Consider the following 17,020-nt stretch of genomic DNA (forward strand, 5'->3'; position numbering starts at 1 on the left):
GATTGACTAGTTTAGATTCCAATTGGACAAGAAAGAAACTAGAATAGGTTGGGCTCATAATTCTGTGTTGGGGGCACGGTGGTGCAGGGGATGCTAATCAGGGATATACTAACCATCTAGTGGGGTGGGGTAAGTATGGGCGGGTGGGCAAGGATACCTATGACTATTATATGATGGGGGCATGTAATGTCAAATCTTGAAGATAATGTTCAATCAGAGACTTCATGTTTTACTGAGGCCATGGATAAGGTGAGCTTGGAGGCATTACAAAAAGGCTGAGAGAAGATAGGAAGGATGGTTTGTGAGCCAGTGGAAGGATGTGAGCAGTGATGGCAGGATTACTCATGCAAACCTGTACACTTCTGCCGGTAATTGAAGAGGCGCTCATTTCCTTGATCCAAATCCTTACTTTGATTTAGACATTTGGATTTCTGAGGCTCAGGAATTTCAAATGAGAAAGAACAACAAAGTTTACAATGGATTAACCCTATAAATTCCTGCCTTATTGCTACATTCTAAATCTTTCTTACTTCCAAATGTCTCTTCAATATAATCACTCACTCTAATAGCCTTACTGTTAACTCTGTTTCAAAATTCTGCTGCTCCATTAAAGCTGGAGGTGAAGGGTTTTGGTGGGAGGTTGAGATTTCTTTCTGGCATTAGTGCAGTTACCTCCCAACTAACCCAAATCCATAAAATTTTGAGATTAAAATTAAATCCCTTTGATTTTTGCAGATTTGTGAAGCCCTTATAAACTTTAGGATTTCTATTGTACTGTACACTTGATTGCACAGTTTGAAATAGCCATTTGTAAATAGTGTGATCCCTCAAGTCAACTTCCTCAAATCAACTTTTCTGCTTTATCCCCCATAACCTTTGATATCTTTGTTGATTAAAACATCTGTCTGTCTATCTCAGCCTTGAATATACTCATAAAACCATAAGATGCAAGAGCAGAAGTAGGCCATTTGGCCCAACAATTAAAGTGATAAATATGTTCTGCCAAAATCTAGGACTAAGCTAGAGACATTTGAATCTTCAAACAGTTGAGTTATTTTGGTTAACAATCATTATCTTACAAAAATCTAAGGTTATTGGGAGTAGATGGGAATGTGGAGTTTGAAACACAAACAAATTTAGCCATGATTTTATTCAATGGCAAAGCAGGCTTGAGGGGCTGAATGGCCCACTTCTGTTCCTAAACCATATGTTCTGATATTTGTATCATTTGTCCTGGTCTTAAATTGTATATTTGGAATTTGTATGGAAAAAAATCCATGAAGGTAAGCTTTAGCAAACAAATATCTACAGTATGAGGATTTTGTTTCTCTTGCTCTGTTGAACTTATGTATACAAGCCTAACTTATGCAACCTTTCCTCAAAACAACCCGCCCATTCCAGAATTTAATCTAATGAATCATCTCTGAATTGTTTCCAATGCATTTATATTGTTTCATAAGTATGGAGACCAATACTGTACAGACTACACTGGATGTGGTCTGACCAATGCCCTACATCATTGAAGCATAATCTCTTTACATTTATATTCAATTTCTTTTGCAAAAGAGGATAACAGTCCATTAGCTTTCCTAATTTCTTGCTATACCTGCCTACCAACCTTTTGTAATAGATTAAACAGCATATCCAAATCTCTCTGGACATCAGAGCTCTACATTTACTCACCATTTAGATAATTTTGGTCTGCTCTATTCTTCTTGCCAAAATGAGCAGTTTCACATTGTTCTAAGTTTTATTTCATTTGCCAGATCCTTGACCATTCACTTAACATTGACTTGAAAACTGACACATTTTATCAATGCGTTTTTACCTTGTACTCTTCAAAACATTTCACAGGAGCACCAACATTTAAACCTCACAAGTGAAGAATGTTCATTGGTTGGCAAGTGACAGATAGAGGTGCTGCCATGGCAACTTCATCCCTTAATGTTTATTTACATTTAACTGTCAGGCTTTGTGAAAAATAAATAAGACCTGATGACTGATTTGTCAGGGATTTGCCCTGAGAAAGACAGCAGCAAATGGCTTTCATTTAATTTGTTCTTGTCATGTTGTATAAATGTTGCATTGGTAATCTTCCAGTTGTCCTGATGAATGCGAAACAAAAATGTGTTTTTTTAGCAATACTTGAGTCAGGGTACAAATGGCTATTTCTATTCATGATACTTTGTATTCTACTTATGTCCATTTCTCAACCTATCTTCATGCCATCAGCAAATTGTGGAACCATAAGCCCTTGTCCCTTCATTTAAGTCATATATGTATATATATATATATATATATATATATATGTGTGTGTGTGTGTGTAAATAGTAAGACGAGGTAAATCAACCAGTTCCCCTTCGTGCACAGTGTACTTCTTGAAACCACTCAAATAAGTACGATTGGTTAAGTACGATTTCCCTTTTACAAAACCTTTCATCCTACCTGATAATTCTGAGGCAGCACAGTGGTTAGCACTGCTGCCTCACAGTTCCAGAGACCCGGGTTCAATTCCTGCCTCAGGCAACTGTCTGTGTGGAGTTTGCACATTCTCCCTGTGTCTGCGTGGGTTTCCTCTGGGTGCTCCGGTTTCCTCCCACAGTCCACAAATGTGCAGGTTAGGTGAATTGGCCATGCTAAATTGCCCGTATTGTTAGGTGAAGGGGTAAATGTAGGGGAATGGGTCTGGGTGGGTTGCTGTTCGGAGGGTTTGTGTGGGCTTGTTGGGCTGAAGGGCCTGTTTCCACACTAATCTAATCTTAAAAAAAAATCCTGCTATAACCTCATTGATAACAATTTCTAACTACTTTCCTATTGCAGATGTTAAGCTAACTGGTCTGTAGCTTCCTGGTTTCTGACTCCCTTTTTAAATAAAAGAGCTATACTTACTGTTTACTAGTCCAATGGTAGGTTCCAGGAATCTAGAGACTTGTGGATAATTGAAACCATTATCAATTATCTCACTTGCTATTTCTTTTAAGACCGTGCGATGAAGTCCATCAGGACCTGAGGACTTATCAGCCTACTGCTTCAGTGATGTGCTCATTGATACTTCCCCGGTGATTGCAAATTTCCTAAGTTGCTTGGTGCCTTTCATTTTCTGATTTATAGCTATTTTTTGTGATGTTACTCATAACCTCTATTGTGAGAACTGATGCAAAATACCTGTTCAATTCATCTGTCACCGGCTTATTTTCCAGTGTTAAATCCCCAGATTCACTCTCTGTTAGATCAATAGTTCCTTTGTTAACTGCTGTCTTTAAATATCCCCAAAGACTTTTTTTCCATCTGTTTTTATTTTTGTAGCTAGTTTTATTAAACTTTTGGTACATTTTAAATATTCTGTCCAATCTTATGACCTACCACCCATATTTGCACACTTATATTATTTTTCTTTAAATTTCATACTACAATTAACTTACTTTAGCTAAGCATGAATGGTAGGTCCTATGATTCAAATTTTTCTTTCTCACAAGACTGCATCCATTCTGTGTATTGTGAAATATCCCCTTAAATGTCTGCTATTGCATCTTTTCTGACCTTACCCTGTACCTAACTTGCCAGTTTGCTTCAGCTAGCCCTGCTTTCATGCCCTAATAATTATTAAAGTTTAAAAAAGCAATCTTAGACCCACTCTTCTCCCACCCAAGCTGAATATATAATTCAATCATATTCTGATTGCTACTACCGATAGTTGTCTTTACAATAATGTTATTAATTAATCCTCTCTTATTACATAACACCAGGACTAGAATAGCTGACTCTTTGGTTCACTACCGAATACGCTGTTCTAAGAAATTGTCCCAAAACCATTTTATAACTGCTTATCCAGGCTACCTTTGTCCATCTGATTTTTCAATGAATATGTAGACTAAAATTCTCTACGATTATTGCTATACCTATCTGACAAGCTCCCATTATCTTTTCTGCATTTGTATCGATTTCTACACAAATTTTATGCTTTAATATTCCACATATTCCCATACGTGTCCATTGTTGACAAACATAAATTTTCTTTTGATGTCATTGTAAAATTATAACAAAATGCTTTGAAGCAAGCCTTTTTTTAAAAAAAAAAGTCATTATTTTCTCTTTTGTAGGATACTGGCAAGTGCAGGAAAAGACCTGAAAGATAATTTCCTGATAGCACTGGCAGAGCGTGAAGAAGCCAACCGCAGCGGGAGAATGGCTGTGAGTGCACAATTAAGTGTTTAAGTTGCATATAAATTATTTTTATATTGGAGGGAACTGCATAAGAATTGAGCTTAACATGGTTTATAAACATTATAAACAGTGAAATTAGTCATCAGCAGTGCTGCAAAACAGGCAATTACATACCACTGAAAAGAAAATTAGCCAGGGTGTTAACGATGACATGTTTCTCATCCATTTTGCAGCATCACTGATGGCCATTTTCACCCCAGGGTCTTGTCAGAAGGCGAGACCTTCAAATTTGCTTTAGCTGAAATGTACACTTACACCAGTGACTCTATTTAAGAAATATATCAGCATTTTACATCACTTTACAAGCTGTTTTGCCTGGAGCTTTCAGGTGTGACCAATGAATATTCCCACAGAGGAGTGAATTTCCTTGGGACTTCTCCTGCTCTGCTCGAATAACGTCAGCAGATATTTACTGGGAGCCCGGTATATCATGCCAAAATGGGGAAAGCATCAAGAAAATTCATCCATAATATTTTTAAGTCTGCAGTGTTATATTGTTATGATATTAAAGAAAGGATTTAATACAAATTATTCCAATATTCCTTTAAATTAAGATTAAAATTATCTTTTTTTTCTACTTGCACTTAATTTAACTCTGACCAAAGGAATGTACAAAAATGTAATGTACAATATGTTTCAATTTAGGAATTCCAAAGGAAATTTACTGCTACAAAAGTAAATTAAAGCAGTTTATTATTATGTATTTTGTTTAATTTCGTTTTTATGATATTCACTGCTATAGTTGCACAAATCACCACACAACTAGAGTATACTACATATTTGGCCATTCTTCCCTACTTGATACAATAGCTACAGTTATGCTCTTCCCATGACAACTAATTTCAAAAATATATTGATCCACGTGATTGTGTCAGAATATATGCATGTATATGACTGGACTATGTAGTTTGCGTAGTCTATGGCATATTGGAATATTAGCACTGGAAAGATTTAAATTATGGGTTGACTAACAAAAATTCTGATTGGAAAAATAAGCAGCAAAAAATGTGATGGACCTCTTATATCTGGAACTATGGGATTTGCAATTACCAGATCAAACATAGCCTGACGAAGCGATACTGGAACATGTGGACACATATTTTCCCACTGAATATTGACTGTGTAAACAGTTTCATGCATAAGCCATTCTAGCTTTTAAACTTGTGTTATTGAAGTTGGTATGAAAGAGCTGGTTACAACTTGTTCCTTTTCAAGACTATTCAAAGAAACCACTGTAGTTGACTTAGAAAACAGTGAATTAAGCAGCTTCTAATGTACCTCTTCCTGTGTTTAAAACCTGAGGAAGAAAATATTGTACAGTATATGACTAACAATATTGTGCTGACACACTTCTTTTTTTTCCCCTTTACTATTTTCCAAGTCCTGTGAAGTGTTTCCTTTGATGAAAAAAGGTCTGATTGTAAGAATGTTTATTTCGTTTTCAATTAACCTAAATTTGCCCCCATTTAATAAACCCACTACTGGAAAAGATATGAGTCATGCAGGTAATTTCAACTCCAGGTTTGACAATTCTCATTTTGTGCAAGCTCTACAAAGTTTACCAGGCTATATTTACATGGGCAAAGAGTGCACTTCAAGTGGCCTTTTGTGCTTAACTGTTCACTGTCAGATCCTTACAAAATTGGGTGCCTAATGTACATAGAATGAACTCAGTCAGAATATATAATTTTGTGGCACATTGCGGTTAAATTTCACCTCACATGGACCTAGAATTTTCTGATTTGTACTATTTAAATGCTGGCTTCAGTCTTCTTATAATAAGTTAAAATGCCTATTAAAATAATAAAATAATCTCTCTTCCATCATTGAAGAAACGTAGAACATCTGATATTTTTTCACACTACCAAGAAGTTGAATGTCATTTTGTTGTATGATAGTAAGGATTAATTAAGGAATGTTCTGTTCAATGTGCTTTGTTGATTTTCTTAATTTCTATTGGACAGGTCAGCCAAAGTGTCTGGTATCTGATTTTAAGGTTAAACTAAATAGAGTAGAATTATCTTGTGCAATTTATGTAATTTCCCTGAAAGTTATAGGAGATTATTGGGACAGTCTCCACAGTAATCACTGGTGCAAGCTGTTATCCATGCATCTAACTCTCTGTTGTACTAGTTTGCTATTCCTTCAGATAGTGAGAAATGGGTTTAACACAACAGTGTTTAAGATAAGTTTGCTGACTTATTTTAACAGAGGTGTTGAACATTGAGGACCACATTTGTTGCAGGCAAGACTATTAAAAAATAAGAATAAAATAGGTAAGATATTCAGCATACAGCAAGGCATCACATTTGCTATTTTTGTGATATGCATAATGAGGGAAAGGAGGATAGAATTGTCAAAGAGATTCCCTACTCTTCTGTTATAACATTGTCTAAACCTTGGAGAGAAAATAAGAATGAAAGCTTGGAGAGAAAATAAAAATGGTCATTCTCTTCCAGAGTTTCCCTGATTTTCTAGTAAAGCTACTGCAGGCAATGTAGAAAACCATCTCTGATATTTCTAGTGTAAATATCAAAATTAAAAGCTGAGCCTGTGAGGTGAAAGAAAAAGTTTATCTTAGACTCTTTTTACAGATTTTCTGCTGATCATGCAAAAAACATTATGGCAGTAGTTCAGGAAAAATTAATGGCAACTGTTATTAACTTTTTACTAAATTTGAATAAGCATAAAACACGAATTAGCTAAAGCTTGTGTTATTTTACATACAAGAAGTGTTTGTTGAAGAACATACCATAGAATTTTCCAGGGGAATTCTCCAATTTCCCACTGAAAGCTTCATGGAAGTTTTATGAACATTCAAGAGACACATAAACAGCTACTTATGTTGTTTCACTGGAATTTCTGCTGAGCATCCAAAGAAATGATGGTGGAAGATCAGGGGAATCCCCATTGAGCCCTTCTCTAACCAACGTTATTAATTTCACTCAGCAAGAAAATTAAATATTTTTGTCAATTAATGTGAAATTTCATTAGTTATTTTTTATGTAATCATCCATTCTTTTAGATTTTGGCTGTTTTAATGTTTACATATAATTTTATTTTATGTGATAACTCTCCTTAAAAAATCAAGTTGTGAATTTGCACCAGTGTTTTGAATTATAAGAAAAGACTCATTCCAAATGTGTAAACTCAAATATATTGTGATATCCTTCAGGCATTTTAGTTAACTTCTTGGAGGTCTCTGCCTATGCCAATTATCTGGATATTTCAGTTCATTAGATCTATTGCATGTAATATTGCACTTCTTGTGTAATAATTTATATTTCCTTATGTGAATATAGCTTAAATCTTTGCCAATAATAAAATCAGAAGTGCTGGAGAAACTCAGCAGGCTTAGCAACATCTGAAGAAAGCAACAGAGCTAATGTTTCAAGTTTGATATGACCTTCCTGTGGACCTTCTTTGGTTCTGAAGTAGAGTCATAGAGCTGTACAGCATGGAAGCAGACCCTTCAGTCCAATTCATCCATGTCAACCAGTTATCCTAAATTAATCCAGTACCATTTAACCATTTGGCCCAAATGCCTCGAAATATTTTCTATTCATGTACCTTGTAGTTATGCCAGCCTCCACCATTTCTGCTGACAGCTCATTCCATACACGCACCACTTTCTGCATGAAAAAGTTGTCCTTGGGTCACTTTTAAATCTTTCCCCTCTCTCACACTGGATTCAATATTAACTCTCTTTCTTTCTCAATGGATGTTGCCAGACCTGCTGAGTTTCTCCAGCACTTCGTTTTTTTTATTTCAGAGCTCCAGTATCCAAACTACTTTGCTTTTATTTAAATCCTTTCCCATGTTCTACTTCCTGCAAAGAAAATGATTAGGATTACCAAGATAACGAGCATACATATGGTGAATTGGCCATGCTAAATTGCCCATAGTGTTCGACATATTAATCAGAGAGAAATGGGTTCGGGGTGGGTTATTCTTTGTCGGGTCGATGTGGACTTGTTGGGCCAAATGGTCTGTTTTCACACTGTAATGAATCTAATAAATCTAATATTGTGTGATGTGGTCAACTTGTATATTGAAAATACTTTTCAAATTGTGGAGACTTGTCTTCAATTGGAAAAGGTAATTTTGTCAAATCTGGAGACAGTTTGTTTTCCGTCACATAGCTTTAACTCAGTTTCATATATGTCAACAGGTCAGTAATAGTTTTGCAGTTCTTCAGGCCACAGTATTCCACTGTGTTTCTATAAAAGCTTGTGACTTTGTAATAAAGATGTGACATAGGATACTTTTATCTCAACAGTTGCAAAGAAATCCTGATATTTGTAGTTTATTTACTTGACAGATATTTTAGCTGTACAAGCCTTCAATCTTTTGCCAAAATTATGTTAAGCCACTTAAGTGAAATGGGTAGGCATGTGACCAGGACCATCCAGAGTGGAGGGTCTGAAGTGTGATACTTTAAAAGCCATGCTGTACTGAAGCAGATGGGCGCGGCTTAAAATTAGAATTATAGAGATGTACGGCATGGAAACAGATCCTTCGGTCCAACTCCTCCATGCTGACTAGATATTTGCACCTAATCTAGTCCCATTTGCCAGCACTTGGCCCATATCCCTCTAAATCCTTCTTATTCATATACCCATCCAGATGCCTTTTAAATGTTGTAATTGAACCAGTCTCCACCACTTCTTCTGGCAGCTCATTCCATACACGCCCAGCCTTTGTGTGAAAAGGCCCCTTGAGTCCCTTTTAAATTTTTCCCCTCTCACTCTATGCCCTCTAGTTCTTGACTACCCACCCCAGGAAAAATACTTTGTCCCCTTATCCTATCCATGCCCTTTATGTTTTTATAAACATCTGCAAAGTCACCCCTCAACTTCTGACAGTCCAGGGAAAAGAGCCAAAATATTCCAAAAGTGGCCTAACTAATGTCCTGTACAGACACAACATGACCCCACAACTGCTATACTCAATGCTCTGACCAATAAAGGAAAGCATACCAAGCGCCTTCTTCACTATCCAATTTCCCTGCGACTTCACTTCCAAGGAACTATGAACCTGCACTCCAAAGTCTGTCTGTTCAGCAGCACTCCCCAGGACCTTCCCATCAAGTGTATAGGTCCTGCTCTGATTTACTTCTCCAAAATGTAGTGGTTAACATTCAGCTAAATTAAATTCCATCTGCCAATCCTCAGCCCTCTGGCCCATCTGCTCAAGATCCAGTTGTACTCTGAGGTAACCTTCTTTGCTGTCCACTACACTTCCAATTTTGGTGTCATCTCCAAACTTACTTACTATACTTTTGATGTTCATATACAAATAGTTAATATAAATGACGAAAAGCAGTGGACCCAGCACCGATCCTGGTGGCACACCACTGGTCACAGGTTTCCAGTCTGAAAAGCAATCCTCCACCACCACCCTCTGTCTTCTACCTTCGAGCCAGTTCTGTACCCAAATGGCTAGTTCTCCCTGTATTTCATGTGATCTAACCTTGCTAACCAGTCTACCATGAGGAACCTTAGCGAATGCCTTACTGAAGTCCGTATAGATCATGTCCACCACTCTGCCCCCATGAATCCTCTTTGTTAATTCTTCAAAAAACTCAATCAAGTTCATGAGACATGATTTCCCCACACACAAAGCCTTGCTGACTATCCTTAATCAGTCCTTGCCATTCCAAATGCATGTAAGTACTGTCCCTCAGGATACCCTCCAACAACTTGCCCACCACCGATGTCAGATTCACTGGTCTATAGTTCCCTGGCTTTTCCTTACCACCTTTCTTAAATAGCGGCACTATTTTAGCCATCCTCCAGTCTTTCGGTACCTCACCTGTGACTATCAATGATACAAATATCTCAGCAACGGGTCCAGTAATCACTTCCCTTGTGTCCCACAGAATTCTAGGATACGTCTGATCAGGTTCTGGGAACTTATCCACTTTTATGCATTTCAAACATCCAGCATCACCTGTTCTGCCATATGGACATTGTTCAAGATGTCACCATCTATTTCTCTACATTCCTTATCATCCATGTCCTTCTCCACAGTAAACACTGATGCAAAATACTCGTTTAGTATCTTCCCCATCTCCTGTGGCTCCTTGCATAGGCTGCCTTGCTGATCTTTGAGGGGCCCTAGTCTCTCCTTAGTTACGCTTTTGTCCTTAATGTATATATAAAATCCTTTTGGATTCTCCTTAACCCTATCTCATGTCTCCCTTTTGGCCTCCTGATTTCTTTCTTAAGTATACTCCTACTGCCTTTATATTAGTCGAAGAATTCACTCGATCTCTGCTGTCTGTACTGGACATATGCTTCCTTCTTTTTCTTAACCAAAACCTCAGTTTCTCTATTTATTCGTCATTCTATACACTTAATAGCCTTTCATTTTCCCTAACAGGAGTATACTGCTCTGGACTCTCATTATCTCATTTTTGAAAGCTTTCCAGCTGTCCGTTACCTGCAAAAATCTGTCCCCAATCAGCTTTTGAAAATTCTTGCCTAATACTGTCAAAATTGGCCTTTTTCCAATTTAGAACTTCAACTTTTAGATCTAGGCTGTCTTTTTCGATCACTATTTTGAAACTAATAGCATTATGATCAATGGCCCCAAAGCGCTCCTCCACTGATAAGTCTTATTTCCCAAGAGTAGGTCAAGTTTTGCACTTTCTCCAGTAGGTACATCTACATACTGAATCAGAAAATTTTCTTAGACATACTTAAATAAATTCTTCTCCATCTAAACCCTTAACACTATGGCAGTCCCAGTCTATGTTTGGAAAGTTAAAATCCCCTACCCTATTATTCTTACATATAACTGAAATCCCCTTACAAATCTGATTCTCAATTTCCCTCTGACTATTAGGGGGTCTATAATACAATCCCAATAAGATGATCATCCCTTTCTTATTTCTTAGTTCTACCCAAACAACTTCCCTGGATGTATTCCTAGGAATATTCTCCCTAAGTACAGCAGTAATGCTATCCCTTATCAAAAATACCATTCCCCCTCCTCTCTTGACCCCCTTTTGACCCTTCCTGTAGCATTTGTATCCTAGAACATTAAGCTGCCAGTACAGTCCATCCATGAGCCATGTCACTGTAGTTGCTATGATATTCCAGTCCCATGTTCCTAACCTTGCCCTGAGTTCATCTGCCTTCCCTGTTTAGGTCTCTTGCATTGAAATAAATGCAGTTTAATTTATCAGTCCTACCTTGTTCTCTGCTTTGTTCCTGCCTGCCCTGACTGTTTGACTCGCTCCTTTTCCCAACTCTACCAGTCTAAGATTGATCTCTTTCCTCACTCTCTCCCTGCATCCCACCTATCCACCTTACTAGTTTAAATCCTCCTGGGCAGTTCGAGCAAATGTCCCTGCCATTATGTTAGACACCTTCCAATTCAGGTGCAATCCGTCCTACTTGTACAGGTCACTTCCACCCCAGAAGAGATTCCAATGATCCAAAAATGTGAACCTTTCTCCCTGCACCAGCTCCTCAGCCACACATTCATCTGATCAATCCTCTTATTTCTTCCCTCACTAGCTCATAGCACTGGGAGTAATCCGGATATTACTACCCTTGAGAACCTCCTTTTTAAATTCTTGCCTAACTTTCTGTATTCTCCCTTCAGAATCTCATCCTTTACCCTTCCTGTGTTGTTAGTTCTGTATCCAGTGATCTCCTGCTGGTCCCTCTCCCCTTTGAGAAAATTCTGCACCCTCTCCGAGATATCCTTGATCCCAGGATCAGGGAGGCAACACACCATTCTGATTTTTCACTGCTGGCCGCAGATTTGTCTGTCTATGTCTCTGACTAGAGACTCTCCTATCACAATCGATCGTTTGGAACCCGACGTACCCTTCATTACCTTAGAGCCAATCTCGGTACGAGACACTTGGCTGTTCATGCTACATTTTCTGGAGTGTCCATCTCCCCCTACATTTTCCAAAGCAGCACACTTGTATGGGGATAGCCACAGGAGATTCCCACATTACCTATCTACCCCTCCTACCTTTCCTGGAGTTAACCCATCCACCTGACTGTATCTGCGGCTTTTCTCCCTTCCTACAACTGCCATCCGTTATACCCTCTAGCTCTTGTAAATTCCTCATTGTCTCTAACTGCTGCTCCAACCGATCCATGCCACCTGATAGATTTTACAACCTACGACATTTCCTGCAGAAATAATCATCAGTAACACGGAAACTCTCCATAAACTCCCACATCTGACAGAAGGGCACATCATTCTGCGAAAGGCCAACTTTGCTCCTTAACAATGTACACACCCAGAAAATAGCACCGTCTTATTGCTCTAAAAAAGCAGTGCCAAGAACGTGGTGCTGGCATGCACAGCAGGTCAGGCAGCATCTGAGGAGCAGGAAAATTGACTTTTTGGACATAAGCCGTTTAGCGAAAGCTGCCTGAGTCGCTGTGTTTTTGAGGCACCATGCTCTCGACTGATTTCCAGCATCTGCTGTCCTCAGTTTCTCCTAAACTAAAACAGTGCTGCAGTCTAACTTAGTACTTATGGCTTATATTTTAAAAATTTAATCAAGAGACAGGTTTCAGTAAAACATCTAATCAAGAAAAACTCACTCTACTCACTACTGTAGACTTACAGCGAGGTTACACGTAAAAAATAGGCACTGAGCTGTTCCTGTGTTGTGAGCTCTCCCACACAGGTTCCTTTAAGGTTAACTGTGAATTTCACTGTTTGTAAATTTTTCCTAGACCCACTGTGATAGCCAGAGATACATGAACTCAAACAGCAAAGGCAGTAACTGTGCAGAAACACTGCTGGGTCAGTTAGCAGTGCAGGTTTCTTTCTGTATCTCCCTCACTGATCATGTGATTGCTGTCTTTTGTCCATCTTCCTCCTTTTAAAAATGCTGTTGTTTTGATCTTTTTTCCCTAAAGTTCCAAAACAGTGCAACAGTGTATAAAACTGTAATTTCTGCTTCAGGAATTTGAGGAAATCACCTCCAACACTTAAAATACATCAAAACATTGTGGAATGTCAGATATCTCACATGCAACTATTTTGATTGAATCTTGAAACAATAATGCTTTCTCAGTGTTAAAACTCTTGCAACCACAATGTTTCCCATCCTCAATAGAAAATGAAAATAAACCCACATTATAAGAAGCAATCTAATCTTCCAAACTGATTCCAGGCCATGCTCATTCACGGTAATACCCATACGAGGCTCATGTTTTCTGCACCTTTGGCTTGGGTTCCATAAACTAATGATGTCTAATAAGCTTATGATAAAGGAATAAGGTATTCTGGCAGGTTGTCCTATCCCAATGGCTGCACCTTTTGCTTGATATCATACTGTAATGGGAACAACCTTAGACCTATTTCTGCACCTAGCAGGAATTCCATGCTTAGTTTTGCAGGAGGGAGAACCAATACCTGACCTAATTTCCTACCTGTACCTGACATCTATTAATTGCTTGATGTTGGTATTTCATCCTAGGCAAATCTAGGGCTTGATCATTGCCTTATGTGATAGTTTGTTTATTCCATTTATGTTCTAGCTGTGTGTTTTTATTTGTCCCACTGATACTTGTCTACTTCAACAAGTATCACCAGTAACCTATTCAAAAAATATTTTTGCCATTAATTATCTTTCATCAGTCTGTTTCATTTAATTTTACACTAGTTTTAACACTGAGAAAGCATTATTGTTTCAAGATTCAATCAAAATAGTTGCATGTCAGATATCTGACATTCCAAAGTAGTGTAGTAGTATTCAAACTATGTTTGGATGAGGGTTTGTCTGCTTATTCAGGTACTCAGATGCACTCTTCTTAAAGAGCATGTTGTTCTCACAATATCCAGTTTAACTTTATTCCCTGAACAATATCAGCCAAACAAAATCCAGAAAAAGTGATCATTTACATCTGTGCTTTGTTGTGACAACATTTGATGTGCTTTTCTACATAAGAACAGTCACTCAAACTGGATTTTTCAGTGAAATTCTGAACCCTGCTGTCAGGCCTAACTGTAGCCAGAATCCAGTATGATGTGAGGAAGTCACTCATTGTGATTTACTTAGAGTGGTCAATTAATGACCAGGAATTAAGGCTCACCTGTGGGCTCCTAAAGCTAGGCAATCAATATGAAGTCTTCCTTATGTAAATGAGAGGGACCTCGCTTCAAAATAGAGGTGCCCTTTTTCAACTTTTCAGACATTGAGTTTAAATGGTCCTTGCACCTGGGACACCAGTCTGTGTGATGGTGGCATGAAATCCTCTCTGCTCAGCCTCAGCCTGCCTGGAGCACTGTCCACCCAGAGTCATTCAGGCAGCTCAGCATCCCCTGTCAGCTTCAGCAATCTAGAGGCCAACAGGAAAATTCCATTTAGCCACTGTTAACAGGCTGCTAACTGGACCAATTAGATATCTGATGTATGAAAGTGGGCCTGCTGCCCCTCCTTTTTTGTCTTCAGTTACATAGCCCAGGGACAGAATGGAACTAAGGAACCAGGATGCAGGCCTGCTGCACACATGTATACCCATCCCCATCTCCATCTCCAATGCTGGTTGGGGCTGGATTGAAAGCCCCAGGTTTCAAAGAGGAATGTTTTAAGGTGTAGTGAATTGCAGATGTGAAACTGTTTCTGATTTATTTTTTCTGTAAGTTCCCATTAATTATCAGAATCAGAATCCGAATCCCTACAGTGTGGAAACAGGCCCTTCAGCCCAATAAGTCCACACCAACCTTCCGAAGAGTAACCCACTCAGACCCATTCCCCTACCCTATATTTACCCCTGACTAACGCACCTAATCTATATGTCCCTGAACACTATAGGAAATTTAGCATGGCCAATTCACCTAACCTGCACATCTTTGGACTGTGGGAGGAAACTGGAGCACCCAGAGGAAACCCACACAGACAGTCGCCCGAGGCTGGAATCTGGCGCTGTGAGGCAACAGTGCTAACCACTCAGCCACTGTGCCGCCCCGAATTCTATGATTTCCCAGATCGTGCATCAACTGCTGAAGGATGTTCTTCTAGTGTTAACAAAGTCATTACCTATCCACTGCTAACAGACCCCAAGTCTTTGCTGGAAAGTCCTTGGTTTCTACAGAGCACATTCCCACAATCATTTTGATGATTGTTGATTATTCATATTGTTTGAATAAAATGGTCCTCATTTGGAATGAATATTTTGAGGAGAGGCGGAGAAATAAATAACACATGACACAGATTCTATTCTACTGTTCATTATTAATTATTTGTTTGCTTTGAATTCTAAATTAAGAGAAATCACTGGAAAGTTTTTTTATTGCAGTAGTTGTGACTTCTGTTAAGTCAAAGGTTTCCTAAGTATTATGTTCCTTATTAAGTGAACCTTCAGAGTGAAGGTGCCAAATAAACTTTATGATTGTGGTTCAATATGCCTTTGCATTTAAGCCTGCCAGAAGGAATACTGCATGAGCCCCATGCAAATTATCTGCGGAGAAGACAGTTCAGGCGAATTAACATGTGACTAAAGGTTGTTGTGGGGAAAGCGGAGTTTCATTTCATGAGACATTGGGACTGGTTCTTGACAGGAAGGAGCAGTTCTGATGGTCTGGCCTTCAGCTGGATCAATATGGGGCTCAAACTAAAAAGGTAAATAGGGAGATAAAACAGGCTTGAAGGCTTAAAGAGTCGTAGTAGGAATCTACAAGAAATTTAAGTTTAAGCAGCCTAAATGTAAACGAAACAGAGGAAGATAGGACAGAATGGAAAAACATTTGATGGCAAGAGAATACATAAAGTTATGGAATCAGATTTTAAAAATATGATTAAACACAAATAAAGAGAAAATAAATTAATTGTGCTTTAGTCTCTGTGCAAGCAAGGCAGATAGTTTCTGTAATGAAATAGGGAATCTGGATGTATGAGAGCAATCGCACATATTAGGGCATATTGAGGACTGGGAATTAAACATTAACACACTCGGAGAATATAGAAAGCATGGAGTGGCAAGTTTGAGCAGCTGTACTTATTAATGGATTTTAATTACTTATTAGTGGCATGAGAAAAATGGGGTCCAACTATGAGCAAGGTAAAAATAGAACCTTTATAGATAGAGATAAAAGGTAAGAGAAATGCATGGTCGTATGAGTATCTTCAACAAAGGCTGATCTTCATCAAAAGAGACAGCAGAGTCTGCACAAAAGTTGTTGATCTCTGTGCTGTGCTGTGCTGAAATAGCATGCCTAGACCTAGGATGACCTTCTCCACCCATTCTTGAGCAATGCTGGCATCTTCCTTCTCACCCTTTCTGTCCTCAAAAAGCAAGTGTGGATCTAGCATGACATCTCATGGCTAATCGCTTTTGTGCCCATGTTCCACTCCATGTAACCTGTCCTGAAATAGGAATGGAAGACCAGAATCTTCATGTATGTTGGTAGAGATGGTTAGATATTAGCACGGGTAGATTGTAGTTATCTGCTGCTGTTGAATACAGATGATTCAGGATAAGACCAGCTTCTCCATTCAACAATAACACTCTTGATTAGAAATTACATTAGAACATCCAAAACTTATGTCTACTACAAAGAAGTTTTGTACGCAGCTGCCCTTTGACTTTCATTAAAATACCTTATGCACCTCAGTTCGATGATGGAAGATTTAAAAAGAAATGAAGCTTGAGTCACAGCATAATATTGGAAAGGATGGACACTGTAGCTCCAGCAACTAATATAAATATTTTGTGTGGTCTTTTGTGAGTATGGCTGGCCAGCATTTATTATCTGTCCCTAGTTGCCCTTGAGAAGATGGTGGTGGGCTGCATTCTTGAACTGCTGCACT

General features: G+C 38.5%; 1 protein-coding gene across 4 annotated transcripts in view; it reads left to right on the forward strand.

The window, feature by feature from the left end:
• The window catches only part of cfap299 (cilia and flagella associated protein 299), a 670,526-nt gene that overhangs the window by 268,685 nt on the left and 384,821 nt on the right, over nucleotides 1-17,020 (forward strand). For all 4 annotated transcript variants that reach the window (XM_072593545.1, XM_072593567.1, XM_072593676.1 and 1 more), the window contains exon 3: nucleotides 4,101-4,191. In XM_072593545.1, coding sequence (XP_072449646.1) covers nucleotides 4,101-4,191 — 91 coding nt within the window. The remainder of the gene's footprint in view (nucleotides 1-4,100; nucleotides 4,192-17,020) is intronic.

This window comes from Chiloscyllium punctatum, chromosome 1 (assembly GCF_047496795.1).
Source record: "Chiloscyllium punctatum isolate Juve2018m chromosome 1, sChiPun1.3, whole genome shotgun sequence".
Taxonomy (NCBI): domain Eukaryota; kingdom Metazoa; phylum Chordata; class Chondrichthyes; order Orectolobiformes; family Hemiscylliidae; genus Chiloscyllium; species Chiloscyllium punctatum.